We start from the raw sequence: 18,913 nt of genomic DNA on the forward strand, positions 1-18,913 counted from the left end.
TACTGTATATATAACACAATATATATTAAATATATATAGTTGGTACCTGTCTGTCTGCTGTATCATATATCCCAACATGTATCCGTCAGGTAGTGTAGTTGGTACCTGTTTGTTGTATCCCTGCAGCAGCAGCAGGTGAGGGGACTGGTAGAGGGAATGTCTCACCCCTCCTCCCCCCGCTCCTCCCCCCTCTCCCTCCTTCTTCCTGATCGTGGCCCCCCCTTGACTCCCCCTCGTCCTCAGAGGTCCCGGCAGGGTCGAATAGTAACGCTTCGGCTCGTCTGCACCCCCCAACTGATTAGTACAGGGGATACATCAGTTTTAATTAGTATAATAATATATATAAATATATAATAATGTAATAACATTTAATAATCAAAATGAGACACATTCCATAATTACATTCATAATAATAACAATATGTAACACAATATATATGACAATAAAATAGGCTTTAATTAATATAATAATAGTAATATAATAATATTTAAGCCTCAGACACAGTCATTATTAGCAATACTCCAGTGTATTAGTTGGAAAAGGTTTTAATAATTATAATGGATGTATTTAACATAATATAACCCAATATAAACCAACATGTACACAATGTGCTGCTCCTGGAATGGAGCCAGCTAGCTGGATAGTAGTTAAATTAGTTGGAATAGTTATATTAGTTGGCATAGTTATATTAGTTAGAAAAATTAGGGGCTCATTTTTTGTTATATGCTCAAATAACTCAAGCATAGCATATAAACTTTTTAAAAAATCTTTATTTTTTATTTTTACTACTAGTTCTAATAGTAGTAATCTTAGTAGCAATTATAATAGTAGTAAAAGTAGTACTAGTTACAATAGTAGTAATAGAAGTAAAGTTATAATAGAAGTAATAGTAGCATAGTTATAATAGTAGTAATAGTAGTAGTTATAATAGTAGTAATAGTTATAATAGTAGTAGTAGTAATAGCAGCAGTTATAATAGTAGTAATAGTTGTAATAGTTATAATAGTTATAATAGTAGTAATAGTAGAAGTTATAATAGTAGTAATAGTTATAATAGTAAAAATAGTAGTAATAGTAAATGTTATAATAGTAATAATAGTAGTGATAGTAATAGTAATAATAGTAGTAATAGTAGTAATAATAATTATAGTAGTGATAGTTATAAGAGTAGTAACAGTAGTAGTTATAGTAGTAGTAATAGTAGTAGTAGTTATATTAGTAATATAAGTAATAATAGTAGTAATAGTAGTAATAGTAGTAATAGTTATAATAGTAGTAATAGTAGTAATAGTAGTAATAGTAGTAGTAGTAGTAATAATAATAGTAATAGTTATAATAGTAGTAGTAGAAGTAATAGTCGGGGTAGTAGTAATAGTTATAATAGTAGTAATAGTCGTAATAGCAGTAATAGTAGTAATAGTAGTAGAAGTTATAATAGTTATAATACTAGTAATAGTAGTAATAGTTATAATAGTAGTAGTAATTATAATAGTAGTAGTTGTAGTAGTTATGATAGAAGTAGTCGTAGTAATAGTATTAATAGTAGAAGAAGTTATAATAGTTATAATTGTAGTATGTAAAATAGTAGGAATAGTAGTAATAGTGGTTATAATAGTAGCAATAGTAATAATGTAGTAATAGTTATAATAGTAGTAGAAGTTATAATAGTTATAATAGTAGTAATAGTTATAATAGCAGTAATAGTTACAATAGTAGTAGTAGTTATAATAGTAGTAATAGTAGAAGTAATAGTTATAATAGTTATAATAGTAGTAATAGTAGTAATAGTTATAATATTAGTAATAGTTATAATAGTAGTAATAGTAGTAGAAGTTATAATAGTAGTAATAGTAGTAATAGTAATAATGTAGTAATAGTTATAATAGTAGTAATAGTAGTAATAGTAGTAGAAGTTATAATAGTTATAATAGTTATAATAGTAGTACTAGTAGTAATAGTTATAATAGTAGTAATAGTAGTAATAGTTATAATAGTAGTAGTAGTTATAATAGTAGTAATAGTAGTAGTAATAGTAGTAGTAATAGTTATAATAGTAGTAATAGTAGTAATAGTTATAATATTAGTAATAGTTATAATTGTAGTAATAGTAATAGTAGTAATAGTTATAATAGTTATAATAGTAGTAATAGTAGTAGAAGTTATAATAGTAGTAATAGTAGTAATAGTTATAATATTAGTAATAGTTATAATAGTAGTAATGGTAGTAGAAGATATAATAGTAGTAATAGTTATACTATTAGTAATAGTTATAATAGTAGTAATAGTTATAATATTAGTAATAGTAGTAATAGTTATAATAGTAGCAATAGTAGTAATAGTTATAATAGTAGTTATAATAGTAATAATAGTAGTACTAGTAGTACTAGTAGTAATAGTAGTAATAGGAGTAATAGTTATAATAGTAGCGATAGTAGTAATAGTAGTAATAGTCGTTATAATAGTTATAATAGTAGCAATAGTAGTAATAGTTATAATAGTAGTAATAGTAGTTATAATAGTTATAATAGTAGTAATAGTAGTATCAGTTCTAACAGTAGTGTACCTGGTTGAGACTGGTCTCACTGAGGGAGCGGCAGAAGGTGGTCCCAGGTCGAGGTAGTGTCAGAGTTCCTTTAGTTCTGTTCTTCTGTAGCTTCCTAGCCTGGGCGTTGATATCTAGAGAGAAGAGGAGAGGGTTCATGTAATAAAGAAGAGTAGGAGATATGTGGCTCACCAAAACACAGACCAGGAATAAGCTGAATCAGTTGAATCAGGTGTAAAAACAGACTAAAAGAATCAGATAAACCTGATGAATCAGCTGAATCAGGTCTAACAAGCAGACTAGAAGAATCACATAAACCAGATGAATCATGCAATTCGAGTGAAGTGAGTGAGTACATGGACATGCACCAACATCCACACAGAGACAAAACCCACAGCAATCACATAACACAGAGACAAGACCCACAGCAATCACATAACACAGAGACAAAGACCCACAGCAACCACATAACACGGAGACAGAATCTATGTCAGATGGCTACTGTAGATGGATGTCCTATATACACTGAGCTGTAGAATGTGGTCCTGTGGGGATGTTGTGGATGGGTTGACAGGGTTTAGGTGACGGGGGAGGGGCACGGGAGGGTCTCGAGCAGTTCCAGATGGTCTCCGTGGGTGATGACAGACAGACAGCCAGGTGACAGGTGACAGACACCCTACCTGTGGCCACGCCCACCTTTAGAGCCAGGGGTGTTGGGCTGTACCACCCGGCCACGCCCACCTTTAGAGCCAGGGGTGTTGGGCTGTACCACCCGGCCGGAACGCAGAGGGGAGGAGATGATTCTACCTAGACCAGACCGGACCATTAGGGCTGCGAGGAAGGGGGGTGTTTTGGGTCCTACGGAAGGACAGGGCAGAGAGGGGTGTCTCAGAAACTAACACCCCCCAGACACTACACATACATGGTACAGTCTGGCATGCACATGCTAAGAACACGAAAGGAGAACACGGGTTAGGTTAGTTAGAAAAACACACTAAGGGTCTGTGATGCTGGCATGCGTGTGTGTGAACACGATAAGCTTAGTGCATTCCCCCTTTAAGTAGTAAGGTTTGGCAACATAGTTTGGTGAGCACCTTATCCGTTAACTCAGCGCTGTGAGACACACACACAGCCTGAGAGAATGTACACCAGTCTTGCAGTACCTGAATCCAGGACTCACGATTTCCTTAACTCATGAATCAACTCGGACTCGACAATTGGTGACTTTGTTGTCAGAAAGTCTCTCTTCCTTGCATTAGCTACTATATAAGCAGTCTAGCTTTACTTAGCTTTCTGTCCCGACTTAGTTTTATGGCCTTACTTAGCTTTCTAGCCTTACTTAGCTTTCTAGCCTAACTTAGCTTTCTTGCCCTACTTAGCTTTCTAGCCTTACTTAGCTTTCTGTCCCGACTTAGTTTTATGGTCTTACTTAGCTTTCTAGTCTTACTTAGCTTTCTAGCCCTACTTAGCTTTCTAGTCTTACTTAGCTTTCTAGCCCTACTTAGCTTTCTAACCTTACTTAGCTTTCTAGCCTTAGCTTTCCAGCCCTATTTAGCTTTCCAGCCCTACTTAGCTTTCTAGCCCTACTTAGCTTTCTCTCGGACTTGGACTCAAATGTTAGAGATTTGGGACTCGACTTGGACTGGAAGTTTAGTGACTTGACTACATCACTGGTATACACACACCCTGCTAGCCAGCACCCAGAGCCGAGTCAGTATACAGTATTTCCATGAACACTGTAACCTAGAGAGAGGATGGGCATGGAGGAGTGCGTTAGTGTTATGATGACTGAACTGTTACTGCTGTGTGTTTGGAAAGGTTGCAAGTTGAATCTATCTGTGTATTAAATCCATGTAAAAGTCACTAATCAAACACACACAAACACACGCTGCCGCATTGCACATGTCAATGCTCTAACACTGATCTATCCTAGACTTACTAGACAGATGGGTCACTAGTCTCTCCAGACAGACGGGTCACTAGTCTCTCCAGACAGACGGGTCACTAGTCTCTCCAGACAGACGGGTCACTAGTCTCTCCAGTCTCTCCAGACAGACGGGTCACTAGTCTCTCCAGTCTCTCCAGACAGACGGGTCACTAGTCTCTTCAGACAGACGGGTCACTAGTCTCTCCAGACAGACGGGTCACTAGTCTCTCCAGACAGACGGGTCACTAGTCTCTCCAGTCTCTACAGACAGACGGGTCACTAGTCTCTCCAGTCTCTCCAGACAGATGGGTCACTAGTCTCTCCAGACAGACGGGTCACTAGTCTCTCCAGACAGATGGGTCACTAGTCTCTCCAGACAGATGGGTCACTAGTCTCTCCAGACAGATGGGTCACTAGTCTCTCCAGACAGACGGGTCACTAGTCTCTCCAGTCTCTCCAGACAGACGGGTCACTAGTCTCTCCAGACAGACGGGTCACTAGTCTCTCCAGACAGACGGGTCAATAGTCTCTCCAGTCTCTCCAGACAGATGGGTCACTAGTCTCTCCAGACAGACGGGTCACTAGTCTCTCCAGACAGACGGGTCACTAGTCTCTCCAGTCTCTCCAGACAGACGGGTCACTAGTCTCTCCAGACAGACGGGTCACTAGTCTCTCCAGACAGACGGGTCACTAGTCTCTCCAGTCTCTCCAGACAGACGGGTCACTAGTCTCTCCAGACAGACGGGTCACTAGTCTCTCCAGACAGACGGGTCACTAGTCTCTCCAGTCTCTCCAGACAGACGGGTCACTAGTCTCTCCAGACAGACGGGTCACTAGTCTCTCCAGACAGACGGGTCACTAGTCTCTCCAGTCTCTCCAGACAGACGGGTCACTAGTCTCTCCAGTCTCTCCAGACAGACGGGTCACTAGTCTCTCCAGACAGACGGGTCACTAGTCTCTCCAGACAGATGGGTCACTAGTCTCTCCAGACAGATGGGTCACTAGTCTCTCCAGACAGATGGGTCACTAGTCTCTCCAGACAGATGGGTCACTAATCTCTCCAGTCTCTCCAGACAGATGGGTCACTAGTCTCTCCAGACAGACGGGTCACTAGTCTCTCCAGACAGATGGGTCACTAGTCTCTCCAGTCTCTCCAGACAGATGGGTCACTAGTCTCTCCAGACAGATGGGTCACTAGTCTCTCCAGACAGATGGGTCACTAGTCTCTCCAGTCTCTCCAGACAGACGGGTCAATAGTCTCTCCAGACAGATGGGTCACTAGTCTCTCCAGACAGACGGGTCACTAGTCTCTCCAGACAGACGGGTCACTAGTCTCTCCAGTCTCATGGGTCACTAGTCTCTCCAAGCAGATGGGTCACTAGTCTCTCCAGTCTCTCCAGACAGACGGGTCACTAGTCTCTCCAGTCTCTCCAGACAGACGGGTCACTAGTCTCTCCAAGCAGATGGGTCACTAGTCTCTCCAGACAGACGGGTCACTAGTCTCTCCAGTCTCTCCAGACAGACGGGTCACTCGTCTCTCCAGTCTCTCCAGACAGACGGGTCACTAGTCTCTCCAGTCTCTCCAGACAGACGGGTCACTAGTCTCTCCAGTCTCTCCAGACAGATGGGTCACTAGTCTCTCCAGACAGACGGGTCACTAGTCTCTCCAGACAGACGGGTCACTAGTCTCTCCAGTCTCTCCAGACAGATGGGTCACTAGTCTCTCCAGACAGACGGGTCACTAGTCTCTCCAGACAGACGGGTCACTAGTCTCTCCAGTCTCTCCAGACAGATGGGTCACTAGTCTCTCCAGACAGATGGGTCACTAGTCTCTCCAGACAGATGGGTCACTAGTCTCTCCAGACAGACGGGTCACTAGTCTCTCCAGACAGATAGGTCACTAGTCTCTCCAGACAGATGGGTCACTAGTCTCTCCAGACAGACGGGTCACTAGTCTCTCCAGACAGACGGGTCACTAGTCTCTCCAGTCTCTCCAGACAGACGGGTCACTAGTCTCTCCAGACAGATTGGTCACTAGTCTCTCCAGTCTCTCCAGACAGACGGGTCACTAGTCTCTCCAGACAGACGGGTCACTAGTCTCTCCAGACAGACGGGTCACTAGTCTCTCCAGACAGACGGGTCACTAGTCTCTCCAGACAGACGGGTCACTAGTCTCTCCAGACAGACGGGTCACTAGTCTCTCCAGACAGACGGGTCACTAGTCTCTCCAGACAGATGGGTCACTAGTCTCTCCAGACAGACGGGTCACTAGTCTCTCCAGACAGATCGGTCACTAGTCTCTCCAGTCTCTCCAGACAGACGGGTCACTAGTCTCTCCAGTCTCTCCAGACAGATGGGTCACTAGTCTCTCCAGACAGACGGGTCACTAGTCTCTCCAGACAGACGGGTCACTAGTCTCTCCAGTCTCTCCAGACAGATGGGTCACTAGTCTCTCCAGACAGACGGGTCACTAGTCTCTCCAGACAGACGGGTCACTAGTCTCTCCAGTCTCTCCAGACAGACGGGTCACTAGTCTCTCCAGTCTCTCCAGACAGACGGGTCACTAGTCTCTCCAGACAGACGGGTCACTAGTCTCTCCAGACAGACGGGTCACTAGTCTCTCCAGTCTCTCCAGACAGACGGGTCACTAGTCTCTCCAGACAGACGGGTCACTAGTCTCTCCAGACAGACGGGTCACTAGTCTCTCCAGACAGACGGGTCACTAGTCTCTCCAGTCTCTCCAGACAGACGGGTCACTAGTCTCTCCAGACAGACGGGTCACTAGTCTCTCCAGACAGACGGGTCACTAGTCTCTCCAGTCTCTCCAGACAGACGGGTCACTAGTCTCTCCAGTCTCTCCAGACAGACGGGTCACTAGTCTCTCCAGACAGACGGGTCACTAGTCTCTCCAGACAGACGGGTCACTAGTCTCTCCAGACAGATGGGTCACTAGTCTCTCCAGACAGATGGGTCACTAGTCTCTCCAGACAGACGGGTCACTAGTCTCTCCAGTCTCTCCAGACAGATGGGTCACTAGTCTCTCCAGACAGACGGGTCACTAGTCTCTCCAGACAGATGGGTCACTAGTCTCTCCAGTCTCTCCAGACAGATGGGTCACTAGTCTCTCCAGACAGATGGGTCACTAGTCTCTCCAGACAGATGGGTCACTAGTCTCTCCAGTCTCTCCAGACAGACGGGTCAATAGTCTCTCCAGACAGATGGGTCACTAGTCTCTCCAGACAGACGGGTCACTAGTCTCTCCAGACAGACGGGTCACTAGTCTCTCCAGTCTCATGGGTCACTAGTCTCTCCAAGCAGATGGGTCACTAGTCTCTCCAGTCTCTCCAGACAGACGGGTCACTAGTCTCTCCAGTCTCTCCAGACAGACGGGTCACTAGTCTCTCCAAGCAGATGGGTCACTAGTCTCTCCAGTCTCTCCAGACAGACGGGTCACTAGTCTCTCCAGTCTCTCCAGACAGACGGGTCACTAGTCTCTCCAGTCTCTCCAGACAGATGGGTCACTAGTCTCTCCAGACAGACGGGTCACTAGTCTCTCCAGACAGACGGGTCACTAGTCTCTCCAGTCTCTCCAGACAGATGGGTCACTAGTCTCTCCAGACAGACGGGTCACTAGTCTCTCCAGACAGACGGGTCACTAGTCTCTCCAGTCTCTCCAGACAGATGGGTCACTAGTCTCTCCAGACAGATGGGTCACTAGTCTCTCCAGACAGACGGGTCACTAGTCTCTCCAGACAGACGGGTCACTAGTCTCTCCAGACAGATGGGTCACTAGTCTCTCCAGACAGATGGGTCACTAGTCTCTCCAGACAGACGGGTCACTAGTCTCTCCAGACAGACGGGTCACTAGTCTCTCCAGTCTCTCCAGACAGACGGGTCACTAGTCTCTCCAGACAGATTGGTCACTAGTCTCTCCAGTCTCTCCAGACAGACGGGTCACTAGTCTCTCCAGACAGACGGGTCACTAGTCTCTCCAGACAGACGGGTCACTAGTCTCTCCAGACAGACGGGTCACTAGTCTCTCCAGACAGACGGGTCACTAGTCTCTCCAGACAGACGGGTCACTAGTCTCTCCAGACAGATGGGTCACTAGTCTCTCCAGACAGACGGGTCACTAGTCTCTCCAGACAGATCGGTCACTAGTCTCTCCAGTCTCTCCAGACAGACGGGTCACTAGTCTCTCCAGTCTCTCCAGACAGATGGGTCACTAGTCTCTCCAGACAGACGGGTCACTAGTCTCTCCAGACAGACGGGTCACTAGTCTCTCCAGTCTCTCCAGACAGATGGGTCACTAGTCTCTCCAGACAGACGGGTCACTAGTCTCTCCAGACAGACGGGTCACTAGTCTCTCCAGTCTCTCCAGACAGACGGGTCACTAGTCTCTCCAGACAGACGGGTCACTAGTCTCTCCAGACAGACGGGTCACTAGTCTCTCCAGTCTCTCCAGACAGACGGGTCACTAGTCTCTCCAGACAGACGGGTCACTAGTCTCTCCAGTCTCTCCAGACAGACGGGTCACTAGTCTCTCCAGACAGACGGGTCACTAGTCTCTCCAGACAGACGGGTCACTAGTCTCTCCAGTCTCTCCAGACAGACGGGTCACTAGTCTCTCCAGTCTCTCCAGACAGACGGGTCACTAGTCTCTCCAGACAGACGGGTCACTAGTCTCTCCAGACAGACGGGTCACTAGTCTCTCCAGTCTCTCCAGACAGACGGGTCACTAGTCTCTCCAGACAGACGGGTCACTAGTCTCTCCAGACAGACGGGTCACTAGTCTCTCCAGTCTCTCCAGACAGATGGGTCACTAGTCTCTCCAGACAGACGGGTCACTAGTCTCTCCAGACAGACGGGTCACTAGTCTCTCCAGTCTCTCCAGAATGACGGGTCACTAGTCTCTCCAGTCTCTCCAGACAGACGGGTCACTAGTCTCTCCAGACAGACGGGTCACTAGTCTCTCCAGACAGATGGGTCACTAGTCTCTCCAGACAGATGGGTCACTAGTCTCTCCAGACAGATGGGTCACTAGTCTCTCCAGACAGATGGGTCACTAGTCTCTCCAGTCTCTCCAGACAGATGGGTCACTAGTCTCTCCAGACAGACGGGTCACTAGTCTCTCCAGACAGATGGGTCACTAGTCTCTCCAGACAGATGGGTCACTAGTCTCTCCAGACAGATGGGTCACTAGTCTCTCCAGTCTCTCCAGACAGACGGGTCAATAGTCTCTCCAGACAGATGGGTCACTAGTCTCTCCAGACAGACGGGTCACTAGTCTCTCCAGACAGACGGGTCACTAGTCTCTCCAGTCTCATGGGTCACTAGTCTCTCCAAGCAGATGGGTCACTAGTCTCTCCAGTCTCTCCAGACAGACGGGTCACTAGTCTCTCCAAGCAGATGGGTCACTAGTCTCTCCAGTCTCTCCAGACAGACGGGTCACTAGTCTCTCCAGTCTCTCCAGACAGACGGGTCACTAGTCTCTCCAGTCTCTCCAGACAGACGGGTCACTAGTCTCTCCAGTCTCTCCAGACAGATGGGTCACTAGTCTCTCCAGACAGACGGGTCACTAGTCTCTCCAGACAGACGGGTCACTAGTCTCTCCAGTCTCTCCAGACAGATGGGTCACTAGTCTCTCCAGACAGACGGGTCACTAGTCTCTCCAGACAGACGGGTCACTAGTCTCTCCAGTCTCTCCAGACAGATGGGTCACTAGTCTCTCCAGACAGATGGGTCACTAGTCTCTCCAGACAGATGGGTCACTAGTCTCTCCAGACAGACGGGTCACTAGTCTCTCCAGACAGATGGGTCACTAGTCTCTCCAGACAGATGGGTCACTAGTCTCTCCAGACAGACGGGTCACTAGTCTCTCCAGACAGACGGGTCACTAGTCTCTCCAGTCTCTCCAGACAGACGGGTCACTAGTCTCTCCAGACAGATTGGTCACTAGTCTCTCCAGTCTCTCCAGACAGACGGGTCACTAGTCTCTCCAGACAGACGGGTCACTAGTCTCTCCAGACAGACGGGTCACTAGTCTCTCCAGACAGACGGGTCACTAGTCTCTCCAGACAGACGGGTCACTAGTCTCTCCAGACAGACGGGTCACTAGTCTCTCCAGACAGATGGGTCACTAGTCTCTCCAGACAGACGGGTCACTAATCTCTCCAGACAGATCGGTCACTAGTCTCTCCAGTCTCTCCAGACAGACGGGTCACTAGTCTCTCCAGTCTCTCCAGACAGATGGGTCACTAGTCTCTCCAGACAGACGGGTCACTAGTCTCTCCAGACAGACGGGTCACTAGTCTCTCCAGTCTCTCCAGACAGATGGGTCACTAGTCTCTCCAGACAGACGGGTCACTAGTCTCTCCAGACAGACGGGTCACTAGTCTCTCCAGTCTCTCCAGACAGACGGGTCACTAGTCTCTCCAGTCTCTCCAGACAGACGGGTCACTAGTCTCTCCAGACAGACGGGTCACTAGTCTCTCCAGACAGACGGGTCACTAGTCTCTCCAGTCTCTCCAGACAGACGGGTCACTAGTCTCTCCAGACAGACGGGTCACTAGTCTCTCCAGTCTCTCCAGACAGATGGGTCACTAGTCTCTCCAGACAGACGGGTCACTAGTCTCTCCAGACAGACGGGTCACTAGTCTCTCCAGTCTCTCCAGACAGACGGGTCACTAGTCTCTCCAGTCTCTCCAGACAGACGGGTCACTAGTCTCTCCAGACAGACGGGTCACTAGTCTCTCCAGACAGACGGGTCACTAGTCTCTCCAGTTGTCTCCAGACAGACGGGTCACTAGTCTCTCCAGACAGACGGGTCACTAGTCTCTCCAGACAGACGGGTCACTAGTCTCTCCAGACAGACGGTTCACTAGTCTCTCCAGTCTCTCCAGACAGATGGGTCACTAGTCTCTCCAGACAGACGGGTCACTAGTCTCTCCAGACAGACGGGTCACTAGTCTCTCCAGTCTCTCCAGACAGACGGGTCACTAGTCTCTCCAGTCTCTCCAGACAGACGGGTCACTAGTCTCTCCAGACAGATGGGTCACTAGTCTCTCCAGACAGATGGGTCACTAGTCTCTCCAGACAGATGGGTCACTAGTCTCTCCAGACAGATGGGTCACTAGTCTCTCCAGTCTCTCCAGACAGATGGGTCACTAGTCTCTCCAGACAGACGGGTCACTAGTCTCTCCAGACAGATGGGTCACTAGTCTCTCCAGTCTCTCCAGACAGATGGGTCACTAGTCTCTCCAGACAGATGGGTCACTAGTCTCTCCAGACAGATGGGTCACTAGTCTCTCCAGTCTCTCCAGACAGACGGGTCAATAGTCTCTCCAGACAGATGGGTCACTAGTCTCTCCAGACAGACGGGTCACTAGTCTCTCCAGACAGACGGGTCACTAGTCTCTCCAGTCTCATGGGTCACTAGTCTCTCCAAGCAGATGGGTCACTAGTCTCTCCAGTCTCTCCAGACAGACGGGTCACTAGTCTCTCCAGTCTCTCCAGACAGACGGGTCACTAGTCTCTCCAAGCAGATGGGTCACTAGTCTCTCCAGTCTCTCCAGACAGACGGGTCACTAGTCTCTCCAGTCTCTCCAGACAGACGGGTCACTAGTCTCTCAGCTCCAACAGACGGGTCACTAGTCTCTCCAGTCTCTCCAGACAGATGGGTCACTAGTCTCTCCAGACAGACGGGTCACTAGTCTCTCCAGACAGACGGGTCACTAGTCTCTCCAGTCTCTCCAGACAGATGGGTCACTAGTCTCTCCAGACAGACGGGTCACTAGTATCTCCAGACAGACGGGTCACTAGTCTCTCCAGTCTCTCCAGACAGATGGGTCACTAGTCTCTCCAGACAGATGGGTCACTAGTCTCTCCAGACAGATGGGTCACTAGTCTCTCCAGACAGACGGGTCACTAGTCTCTCCAGACAGATGGGTCACTAGTCTCTCCAGACAGATGGGTCACTAGTCTCTCCAGACAGACGGGTCACTAGTCTCTCCAGACAGACGGGTGACTAGTCTCTCCAGTCTCTCCAGACAGACGGGTCACTAGTCTCTCCAGACAGATTGGTCACTAGTCTCTCCAGTCTCTCCAGACAGACGGGTCACTAGTCTCTCCAGACAGACGGGTCACTAGTCTCTCCAGACAGACGGGTCACTAGTCTCTCCAGACAGACGGGTCACTAGTCTCTCCAGACAGACGGGTCACTAGTCTCTCCAGACAGACGGGTCACTAGTCTCTCCAGACAGATGGGTCACTAGTCTCTCCAGACAGACGGGTCACTAGTCTCTCCAGACAGATCGGTCACTAGTCTCTCCAGTCTCTCCAGACAGACGGGTCACTAGTCTCTCCAGTCTCTCCAGACAGATGGGTCACTAGTCTCTCCAGACAGACGGGTCACTAGTCTCTCCAGACAGACGGGTCACTAGTCTCTCCAGTCTCTCCAGACAGACGGGTCACTAGTCTCTCCAGTCTCTCCAGACAGACGGGTCACTAGTCTCTCCAGACTGACGGGTCACTAGTCTCTCCAGACAGACGGGTCACTAGTCTCTCCAGACAGACGGGTCACTAGTCTCTCCAGACAGACGGGTCACTAGTCTCTCCAGACAGACGGGTCACTAGTCTCTCCAGTCTCTCCAGACAGACGGGTCACTAGTCTCTCCAGTCAGATGGGTCACTAGTCTCTCCAGACAGACGGGTCACTAGTCTCTCCAGACAGACGGGTCACTAGTCTCTCCAGACAGACGGGTCACTAGTCTCTCCAGACAGATGGGTCACTAGTCTCTCCAGACAGATGGGTCACTAGTCTCCCTAGACAGACGGGTCACTAGTCTCTCCAGTCTCATGGGTCACTAGTCTCTCCAAGCAGATGGGTCACTAGTCTCTCAAGACAGACGGGTCACTAGTCTCTCCAGTCTCTCCAGACAGACGGGTCACTAGTCTCTCCAGTCTCATGGGTCACTAGTCTCTCCAGACTGATGGGTCACTAGTCTCTCCAGACAGACGGGTTGCTGCCGGCAGTGTACCAATGCTCCAGTTTAACAATTCTGTACAAGTTGCGCATCAGTTGGAACAGAAAGGAAGAGTTGGAAATGCGAAGCAAGTCACCAGTAATGTCACTGCCGTATCTGCTTGTTGCCATAGCTAAACATGAGCACAATTCCCACCAGCATTTTAAGCCCCGCCTACACAAATGTGTGATTTGTTGTGAGACTTGTCTGTTTGAAGAGAACCTTCCCCGTAACAATTTTCCTTACATTTGGAAATGTCAGTAACATCTTCCCCCAGACCTTGTTGCTGCCTAGGTATGATGCTCCAAGGTCTGAGATATCCAACACTATAGACTTGTTATCAGCAGTATAGGACTATATCAGAGACATCCTCCCCCAGACCTTGTTGCTGCCTAGGTATGATGCTCCAAGGTCTGAGATATCCAACACTATAGACTTGTTATCAGCAGTATAGGACTATATCTGGACTGTGAACCATGTGGCTGCTTAGATGTTCCCAGCTGGGTGTCTGTAAAGCATGTTTATGACAACTGCTGATGCAAAAATTGCTTTTTATAAATACATTTCATTGATGAATTTGACTAAGATCAGGAGTTTTTTACTGACCACAGGGACCCAGAATTTACCCTATTCAGGTTAAAACTCCTGACACTATCTTTTACTCAGTTTCATAAAGACGTTGAACCAGGAAGTGGTATTCTACTCAACAACATTCTAATCACTCCTTCATAAAAACATCAAACCCCTGGTGCTTTTCCCTTGACACTTCAGCTTTCAATCAATCAATCGACCAGCTAACCACGCATCTACCCTGTACTTAATGTCCCCCTGGTCGGTCTCCCCTGGTCGGTCTCCCCTGGTCGGTCTCCCCTGGTCGGTCTCCCCTGACCTGGACTAGACTGGGAAAAGACCACTGTCAGCAATATACACCTGATATACAGATACACTACACAGTCTGAGGGACAGAGATAGACAGAGAGAGAGAGAGAGAGAGAGAGAGAGAGACAGAGAGAGAGAGAGAAAGAGTGAGAGAATGAGAGAAAGAAAGGGAGAGAGAGAGAGAAAGAGAGAGAGTGAGTGAGTGAGAGAGAGATAGCGAGAAAGAGAGTAAGAGAGCGAAGAGAGAGTAAGAGAGAGAGAGAGAGAGAGAGAGAGAGAGAGAGAGACGAGACAGACAGACAGACAGACAGACAGACAGACAGACAGACAGACAGACAGACAGACAGACAGACAGACAGACAGACAGAGAAAGAGTGAGAGAATGAGAGAAAGAAAGAGAGAAATAGAGAGTGAGAGAGATGGCGAGAAAGAGAGTAAGAGAGAGAAGAGAGAGTACGAGAGAGAGAAAGAGAGTAAGAAAGAAAGAGAAGAAAAGAGAGAGAGCAAGAGAGAAAGCGAGAGAGAAAGCGAGAGAGAGCAAGAGCAAGAGAGAGAAAGCGAGAGAAGAGAGCGAACACCAATTTACTTTACACAAAGGGTGGCTGAAAGGTAGCTGATAGTTCCAGTATAATAATCACCGAGAGACAATGATGATAATGGTGACAGGTAGCTAGAACCTCAAATCCAGAGCCGACTAGCGGAAAATAATGTCCATGTGCCATTAACCAAGACAAGTAACCCTAGTCGCTCCTGTAAGTGGCTCTGCTAAATGACTACAATAACATTGAGCCACTCCACTACAATAGCTATGCGACAGTTCCAGCCATCTGAAGACTGTTCTTCCGTTCTACTGTCCTGACAGGCCAAACAGCAGGAGTTAACCAGCTGTGGGTTACTGCTGAGTTTCACATGTGGAGCAGGGGGGCAGTCAATACCAGGTACACACTCTCTCTCTATCTACACACACATACATATCTACACACACACACCACTACACACAAACCACAGAGCCACCAGGGACTTCTGAGTGAGGCCAGACCACTACTACTAATGTAGAGTAGTAGTGTTGGTATCACTACTACTAATGTAGAGTGGTAGTGTAGGTATCACTACTACTAATGTAGAGTGGTAGTGTTGGTATCACTACTACTAATGTAGAGTGGTAGTGTTGGTATCACTACTACTAATGTAGAGTGGTAGTGTTGGTATCACTACTACTAATGTAGAGTGGTAGTGTTGGTATCACTACTACTAATGTAGAGTGGTAGTGTTGGTATCACTACTACTAATGTCGAGTGGTATCATTACTACTAATGTAGAGTGGTAGTGTAGGTATCACTACTACTAATGTAGAGTGGTAGTGTTGGTATCACTACTACTAATGTAGAGTGGTAGTGTTGGTATCACTACTACTAATGTAGAGTGGTAGTGTTGGTATCACTACTACTAATGTAGAGTGGTAGTGTTGGTATCAGACTACTAATGTAGAGTGGTAGTGTTGGTATCATTACTACTAATGTAGAGTGGTAGTGTTGGTATCACTACTACTAATGTAGAGTGGTATCATTACTACTAATGTAGAGTGGTAGTGTAGGTATCACTACTACTAATGTAGAGTGGTAGTGTTGGTATCACTACTACTAATGTAGAGTGGTAGTGTTGGTATCACTACTACTAATGTAGAGTGGTAGTGTTGGTATCACTACTACTAATGTAGAGTGGTAGTGTTGGTATCAGACTACTAATGTAGAGTGGTAGTGTTGGTATCATTACTACTAATGTAGAGTGGTAGTGTTGGTATCACTACTACTAATGTAGAGTGGTATCATTACTACTAATGTAGAGTGGTAGTGATGGTATCATTACTACTAATGTAGAGTGGTAGTGACGGTATCATTACTACTAATGTAGAGTGGTAGTGTTGGTATCACTACTACTAATGTAGAGTGGTAGTGTTGGGATCACTACTACTAATGTAGAGTGGTAGTGTTGGTATCACTACTACTAATGTAGAGTGGTATCATTACTACTAATGTAGAGTGGTAGTGTTGGGATCACTACTACTAATGTAGAGTGGTAGTGTTGGTATCACTACTACTAATGTAGAGTGGTAGTGTTGGTATCACTACTACTAATGTAGAGTGGTAGTGTTGGTATCACTACTACTAATGTAGAGTGGTAGTGTTGGTATCACTACTACTAATGTAGAGTGGTAGTGTTGGTATCACTACTACTAATGTCGAGTGGTATCATTACTACTAATGTAGAGTGGTAGTGTAGGTATCACTACTACTAATGTAGAGTGGTAGTGTTGGTATCACTACTACTAATGTAGAGTGGTAGTGTTGGTATCACTACTACTAATGTAGAGTGGTAGTGTTGGTATCACTACTACTAATGTAGAGTGGTAGTGTTGGTATCAGACTACTAATGTAGAGTGGTAGTGTTGGTATCATTACTACTAATGTAGAGTGGTAGTGTTGGTATCACTACTACTAATGTAGAGTGGTATCATTACTACTAATGTAGAGTGGTAGTGTTGGGATCACTACTACTAATGTAGAGTGGTAGTGTTGGTATCATTACTACTAATGTAGAGTGGTAGTGTTGGTATCACCACTACTAATGTAGAGTGGTAGTGTTGGGATCACTACTACTAATGTAGAGTGGTAGTGTTGGTATCATTACTACTAATGTAGAGTGGTAGTGTTGGTATCACCACTACTAATGTAGAGTGGTAGTGTTGGTATCACTACTACTAATGTAGAGTGGCAGTGTTGGTATCACTACTACTAATGTAGAGTGGCAGTGTTGGTATCACTACTACTAATGTAGAGTGGTAGTGTTGGTATCACTACTACTAATGTAGAGTGGCAGTGTTGGTATCACTACTACTAATGTAGAGTGGTAGTGATGGTATCACTACTACTAATGTAGAGTGGTAGTGTTGGTATCATTACTACTAATGTAGAGTTATAGTGTTGGTATCACTACTACTAATGTAGAGTGGTAGTGTTGGTATCACTACTACTAATGTAAAGTGGTAGTGTTGGTATCACTACTACTAATGTAGAGTGGTATCATTACTACTAATGTAGAGTGGTGGTGTTGGTATCACTACTACTAATGTAGAGTGGTAGTGTAGGTATCACTACTACTAATGTAGAGTGGTAGTGTTGGTATCAATACTACTAATGTAGAGTGGTAGTGTTGGGATCACTACTACTAATGTAGAGTGGTAGTGTTGGTATCATTACTACTAATGTAGAGTGGTAGTGTTGGTATCACTACTACTAATGTAAAGTGGTAGTGTTGGTATCACTACTACTAATGTAGAGTGGTAGTGTTGGTATCACTACTACTAATGTAGAGTGGTAGTGTTGGTATCACTACTACTAATGTAGAGTGGTATCATTACTACTAATGTAGAGTGGTATCACTACTACTAATGTAGAGTGGTGGTGTTGGTATCACTACTACTAATGTAGAGTGGTAGTGTTGGTATCACTACTACTAATGTAGAGTGGTAGTGTTGGTATCACTACTACTAATGTAGAGTGGTATCATTACTACTAATGTAGAGTGGTAGTGTTGGTATCACTACTACTAATGTAAAGTGGTAGTGTTGGTATCACTACTACTAATGTAGAGTGGTGGTGTTGGTATCACTACTACTAATGTAGAGTGGTAGTGTTGGTATCACTACTACTAATGTAGAGTGGTAGTGTTGGGATCACTACTACTAATGTAGAGTGGTATCACTACTACTAATGTAAAGTGGTAGTGTTGGTATCACTACTACTAATGTAGAGTGGTAGTGTTGGTATCACTACTACTAATGTAGAGTGGTAGTGTTGGGATCACTACTACTAATGTAGAGTGGTAGTGTTGGTATCACTACTACTAATGTAGAGTGGTAGTGTTGGTATCACTACTACTAATGTAGAGTGGTAGTGTTGGTATCACTACTACTAATGTAGAGTGGTAGTGTTGGGATCACTACTACTAATGTAGAGTGGTATCATTACTTCTAATGTAGAGTGGTAGTGTAGGTATCACTACTACTAATGTAGAGTGGTAGTGTTGGTATCACTACTACTAATGTAGAGTGGTAGTGTTGGTATCACTACTACTAATGTAGAGTGGTAGTGTTGGTATCACTACTACTAATGTAGAGTGGTGGTGTTGGTATCACTACTACTAATGTAGAGTGGTAGTGTTGGTATCACCACTACTAATGTAGAGTGGTAGTGTTGGTATCAGACTACTAATGTAGAGTGGTAGTGTTGGTATCACTACTACTAATGTAGAGTGGTAGTGTTGGTATCACTACTACTAATGTAGAGTGGTATCATTACTACTAATGTAGAGTGGTGGTGTTGGTATCATTACTACTAATGTAGAGTGGTATCATTACTACTAATGTAGAGTGGTATCATTACTACTAATGTAGAGTGGTAGTGTTGGTATCATTACTACTAATGTAGAGTGGTAGTGTTGGCATCACTACTACTAATGTAGAGTGGTATCATTACTACTAAT

At 45.7% G+C, this 18,913-nt stretch overlaps 1 protein-coding gene across 4 annotated transcripts in view; it reads right to left on the bottom strand.

The window, feature by feature from the left end:
- The window catches only part of radil (Ras association and DIL domains), a 73,061-nt gene that overhangs the window by 49,917 nt on the left and 4,231 nt on the right, over positions 1-18,913 (bottom strand). For 2 of the 4 annotated variants that reach the window (XM_045711282.1, XM_045711289.1), the window contains exons 4-6: positions 3,239-3,400; positions 2,564-2,676; positions 106-294 (exon numbers count right to left, since the gene is read on the bottom strand). In XM_045711282.1, the coding sequence (XP_045567238.1) occupies positions 106-294; positions 2,564-2,676; positions 3,239-3,400 (464 nt within the window). The remainder of the gene's footprint in view (positions 1-105; positions 295-2,563; positions 2,677-3,238; positions 3,401-18,913) is intronic. The other 2 variants (XM_045711285.1, XM_045711294.1) reach the window with 2 other exon arrangements.

This window comes from Salmo salar, chromosome ssa02, assembly GCF_905237065.1.
Source record: "Salmo salar chromosome ssa02, Ssal_v3.1, whole genome shotgun sequence".
Classification (NCBI taxonomy): Eukaryota; Metazoa; Chordata; class Actinopteri; order Salmoniformes; family Salmonidae; genus Salmo; species Salmo salar.